The sequence below is a fragment of the Lampetra planeri genome, chromosome 5 (assembly GCF_965212315.1).
Source record: "Lampetra planeri chromosome 5, kcLamPlan1.2.h2, whole genome shotgun sequence".
NCBI classification, from domain to species: Eukaryota; Metazoa; Chordata; class Hyperoartia; order Petromyzontiformes; family Petromyzontidae; genus Lampetra; species Lampetra planeri.
Window position 1 is genome coordinate 10,097,140 of NC_136111.1, and position 5,130 is coordinate 10,102,269.

At 50.6% G+C, this 5,130-nt stretch overlaps 1 protein-coding gene across 1 annotated transcript; it reads right to left on the minus strand.

Annotated features, from left to right (window-relative positions):
- Positions 1-603: 603 nt before the first annotated feature.
- LOC144718827 (transcriptional regulator Myc-2-like) lies at positions 604-4,047 on the minus strand. Its single transcript, XM_078594384.1, has 3 exons — positions 3,959-4,047; positions 2,191-3,126; positions 604-1,965 (listed from the first exon to the last, which is right to left on the minus strand). Exons 2-3 carry the CDS (start codon positions 2,936-2,938, stop codon positions 1,268-1,270), a joined length of 1,446 nt encoding a protein of 481 aa, XP_078450510.1. The 5' UTR covers positions 2,939-3,126; positions 3,959-4,047; the 3' UTR covers positions 604-1,267.
- Positions 4,048-5,130: the final 1,083 nt, after the last annotated feature.

Here is a 5,130-nt window from a genome sequence, read left to right on the forward strand (position 1 = left end):
TTAAACGTGCTGTAATGTGGGTGAGCAACTTGTAAAAGGTGAAAGGTCACTGGCCAATGTCAAAAATCCTTCCTGTGCTCCAAGTGTCATGACCTTTCCATTGCTCCAGGGTAGCTCAACATGGACTTAAATGTAACCGTGCAATATGCCCTCAGGCTCTTACTTTTTGTAGTTCGTTTTTTAAATGTTCAAGTAACCATTGCAAAGCTTTAAAGGCAGATAGCGATGGCTATTGCCTCCCCAAAGGCAATTTCAAATGTTCATATCCATCCCATTGTTAGCCATGCCCTTTTTAGCATGGTGTGGAACTTTTCATAAAAATGCAAGCAGGCTTTATAGCCATTGGAAGCAAGGTGGCCAGCAGATGGAATATTGAAAATCCTGTTTAAATGGTATGGAGGTAATAGTTAAAAGTTCTCAATCCACTTAAATAAAAAAATGGCCCAATATCCCAAAGTAGGACACGTGTAGCAAGAGATAAGACTGCGATAGAATTTGATGCATGCCTACACATGCAACTTGGACAATATCCGTTTGATATCCATGCATTTGTAAGTGAAAGCAAGTGTACAAAAGGGTGCAAAACAAGAATGCATGAGGCACTTTGTGTCTTATGGGCTTTATTTACATGTTCCAATAAGAAAAAAAATATACTGAGGTATATAAAGTGCTGCAATGAACGCTTTACAGCCGCTAAGCCCGCTTTGAGCTAAACGCCAACTGCAAAAAGACCAAGTCCATTAGCAATGCAAAGTAAGCAAGAAAACCCATGTTTTAAGGACATTCAAAAAAGGTTACTAAATATAACTTTTGCACTATTGACATGTACAACTTTTGTACAAAAAGTTACTCGTGCTAAATCTTACAAAAACCCTGGGTAATTATATAGCAACTTTTGGTGCCTACATTTTCCATGTTTTATATGAAAATATATAAAAAAAATCAACGGCTAGTTTTATTGTAAAAAAACAATTTAAAAAAATTGAAAATAACAAAAATGAAAAATCGCCATGAAACAGCATTAATGGCAGTCTTTGCCACATTGAGGCATCATTTGTGCAGAAATGTCTATTGAGGTACAACTACCATTCCCATCAACTCAAACCTTGGCAGTCAAATATTCAAAGGCATCATGTTGCAAACGAGGTCACAGTGGATACAAAAATCACTAAATAGCAAAGTGGCTAAACTGTGCTGGTTGCCAGAGGCTTTAGTCCAATATCAAAACAAGTTATTTTTGGTTTAAAGTCTTTAAACAAGATGCAAATCAAGACCGCTTGGTCTTTGAGTTCCTCAGGATTTCCAGCCTCTTCAGCAGCTCCTGATGTCGAATCTGCTGCTGCCGTTTCTCCGCCTCGAGTTTTTTCTCTTGACGCTGCAGGGTGCGTGAATATTCCATCGCTTTTTTCAGGATCTGCACCTTGGCTGCCTTGTCGTTGTGCGCCAGCTCAGGGATGTGATCACGCAGCCAGAAGAAGCTGTTCTTGAGGTCGTTACGCCGCTGCCGCTCGAGGATGTTGTGCGTGCGCCGCTTGTCCTGGTCCTCGGAGTCGGAGCTCCGAGGGCTGCCGCACCCCGTCGAGTTGGCACGAGACGAGCTGGCCGAACTGGAACCGCCCCGGCTCTGCGTAGGTCCGCGTGCCACCGGGGGCGGCGTGGGGGCAACGGTGGGGTGCGCGTCGGGGCGGAAGCGTTTGGCAGCCGGGGGATTCTCCACTTTGCACGGAGGCGGCGAGGGAGCGGCGTAGTTGTGCTGCTGGTGCACGGGCGGGATGTGGCCGCGCGATGTGTAGGCTGGGGCAGACCGCTGCTGCTGCTGGTTGTACTGGCGGGCCGTGTTTGTGTTGTACACAGCGTGTACCGCCACGCTCTTTTTGGCAGGACCCCTCTTCTCCACGGTCACCACGTCAATCTCTTCATCTTCCTCCTCATCATCATCATCCTCGTCGTCATCATCGTCATCGTCTGCAGAAGGGAAACATTTATACGTCAGCAACGCAATGTAGAAAAGTCCAACATTATAAACCTAAACTGCACAGATACACAAGCTGTTGAAAATGGTGCAAGTATACACGCAAACATTCATGTAGTTAGCTTGACAACTTTAAGTTTGTTGTAAACGAAGACGAACAAGCTAAACACGATTGAATAAAAAACACAAAACACCGTGCAAGTCTACTCAAGTCTTACCGGAATCGCTTGGAGTCTCGTTGCCGGGAGACATCACCCCGTTCTCAGTCGTCTCCCCATCCTCCTCCTCGTCCCCCTGGCTCTGCCCCTCGGCCGGCAGGTGCTGCCCTCCCGGCCCGAAGGGCAGCATCTCCGCAGGGTCCACCACAGCCGAGGTCACCACGAGCGAGGCGGAGCAGGGACCCGCTCCACCGACCCCAGCGCAGCCACCCTCCCCCCCCGGGCTCCCGCCGCCGGGACTCAGCTCCCGGGGCACGGCGCAGGAGACCGCGGGCAGACACGTGGAGAGCAGAGACACGCTGGCACTGCTGCTGCTGCTGGAGAGGCCGCCCAACTTCTTGGCAGCCAACTTCTCGGTCACGAACTTCTCGAGCGTGGCTCTAGCCGAAAAGCCGCTCCACATGCAGTCCTGCAGCACCACGGCTTTCATGCTGCTACGCCCGCTGCCGTAGTCGCAGATGGGGTCCAAGAGGACGCTGCGGCTCTCGATTTCATCGTCCAGCAAGTCGGTGGTGTCATCGTAGGACGGATCACCCGAGGGCAGCAACAGCATCGAGTTCGCCCTGTTCGGCGACAGGGGTGGCGTGGGCAGGAGCTCGAACTTTTTCCAAATGTCTTCGCTGGGCGCCGTGGACTGGTAGAAGTCCCAGGCGCAGTCATCGTCGTAGAAGAAGGGCTTGTAGGAGTCGAACTCGTAATCCCTGCTGCCGGCAGCCATCGCGTACGGGGCTGGGGCTGCACCCGGCATCGAAGTTTATCAACCGCAACCCTCGCCCGCCTTTCTGTGCCCACACGTGGACACACGTGGACACGTGCCGCTGATACTTGCGTTAGGCAACACGCCGCTCGGTGGCAGTGGCGGGGAGGGCTTTTATATTCCACCCTCCTCCTTGTTGATGCGTCTCTCTAAAATATTCTGCAGGGGGCCGGGCTCTCCTGTAAAAAAAGCAACAATAAAGGAGGAAGCAGCGTCGTTAACAAAGCGAGAAACACCGAATAAGTCATACTGCTAATAAGTTGCAATGCAATTTCATTCATTTCTGGCACGCTTGCTGCCCCCCCCCATTCGTAAGTGGGTTTAAAAAGAACCGCGTGGTCGTGCGAGATTTTAGTTAAGTGAATAGTTTTAAATTAACTCCAGCGTTTTACACAAATCTTAAAAAAGGTATTCTTTAAAGTCAAAAGTTGCCTTAATAGGAGGAGGGACTGGAAGCGATAAAGTTCTAGACTGCCCAAATTCAGCGAGCAGCGTCTCGCACGCGAATGCAGTACAGTATTTAAAAATAAAGTGTACAGTAGAGTTGGGGAACAGGAACGTAAAATGTATTAATCTCACCACAATAAGACTAATTGCGCAGAGTTAAACAATCTAACTGCTGAAGCACACTGCAACAACACCTGCCGTAAAACTCAAAAACGAACATCAGTGCACTTCGATACACAACCAAAACAAAAGTAAACCCGGAACAATTAAATAACTACAAAAAACTAAAATTCTGCAACAACCAACAAAAAAAGCCCCCGAAATTAAACCACAAACTCATTACAGAAGTGCGCTTCTCGCTTCAGTAGCCACCGGTGTCTCCAAACATTGAATTGTGAATGAATGAAGCCACAGCGCCCATGGGGGGGGGGGTGGTGGGTTACGGATAAGCAATTTTAACTCCTTCAACAACATCGTCACGTACGCTGCAGCGAACCAAGTTCTCTTAAAGTGTTGTTACTAAAGCATTGGTGGTGGTTGCTGGTGGTGGTGGTTGTGGTTTACCTGCAACAGCAGCGCCGGCAACAGAAGCAGCAGCAGCGAGTGGGAGAGCGAAGTACAGAGTGGCGCGAGGGAGGGCGAGGGCGGCCCTGATAAGGGGAGAGCGGTGGGGGGGAGAGCGGTGGGGGGGAGGGGGGATAGCGCGAGACAGAGAGAGTGGGGGATGGGTGGAGGGTGGGGGGAGGGGCGGAGGGGGTGGGTGGGAGGGAACCCCTCGCTCGCAGTGAGAGTGGTGGAGGAGGCGGCGGTGCCCGGCTGAGGCAGAGATGGGGGTGGGGGGGCCGCACGAGGAAACACGCCCACACGAGGCCACGCCCACACGGGGCCACGCCCACACCCCTACCCCCCTCTTCCTTCTTTCCGTCGCGCTCTCTGGCGGTGTCGCGCGCGCGCCTTGCTTTGTGCTACGGGTGGAAAGGCGGCGCGTGCGGGGTGGAGGGCAAGGGGGGTGGGGGCATGTAGGAGGGAGGGAGGGAGGGCGGGTTAAGGGGGTGGGGTGTTGGTTTTCCCGCCAAAAATGCGGACCAACCGCCGCGTTGTAGTGGGGGCAAGGCAGGGGTATGGATTGTGAGGGAAAGTGGGGGGTTGGCGGTGGCATTTTTTTTATCCCCCCACGCTGTAAAGTTGTTTCGCATTACACTTTAACGTTTCAGTAGATGGGACATCCACCAAATTTTCTTCACGTGCAGTTTGTATTTGGTCCCTTTGATTCACACACGTTAACCGTACACCAAAAAAAGCCACATCCTCTTCACACTTCCCCCCCCCACCCCCACTTGTGTTTTAACTCAATGCCCTGAATGTATTAAATATACTTCATTCATTATCACGGGCACGAAGCGTAACGCGGTGTTTGTGTTTTAATGCGCGCCCGGAAACATAAAAGAAACGTAACCCGCGTATTTTGTGCGCAAGGTTTCGTCGTTTGCTGAAGTGCGCGATGCGGTTCGGGGGGGGCGGGGGGGGCAGGTGGGCGGCGCTTAGCCAAATGGGCGTGGCCTGTATTTGCATGTGGGCGGAGTCGGATGCAAATTCCAGAGATTAACTTTAATTATTTTTTTTAATCCAGAAAATGACAAATTGCATTAAACGTGCACCCACTGCAACGGTTCATTTCATTAAAATAATAATAAATAATGAATAGTTGCAAGTGAAACGCGAATTTACAATTATGT

Coding starts and splice junctions, on each gene's coding strand:
- LOC144718827 (XM_078594384.1), bottom strand. CDS start 2,938: ATGCCGGGTGCAGCCCCAGCCCCGTACGCGATGGCTGCCGGCAGCAGG. Junction 1,966..2,190: donor CGAGACTCCAAGCGATTCCG/GTAAGACTTGAG, acceptor TCCCTTCTGCAG/ACGATGACGATGATGACGAC.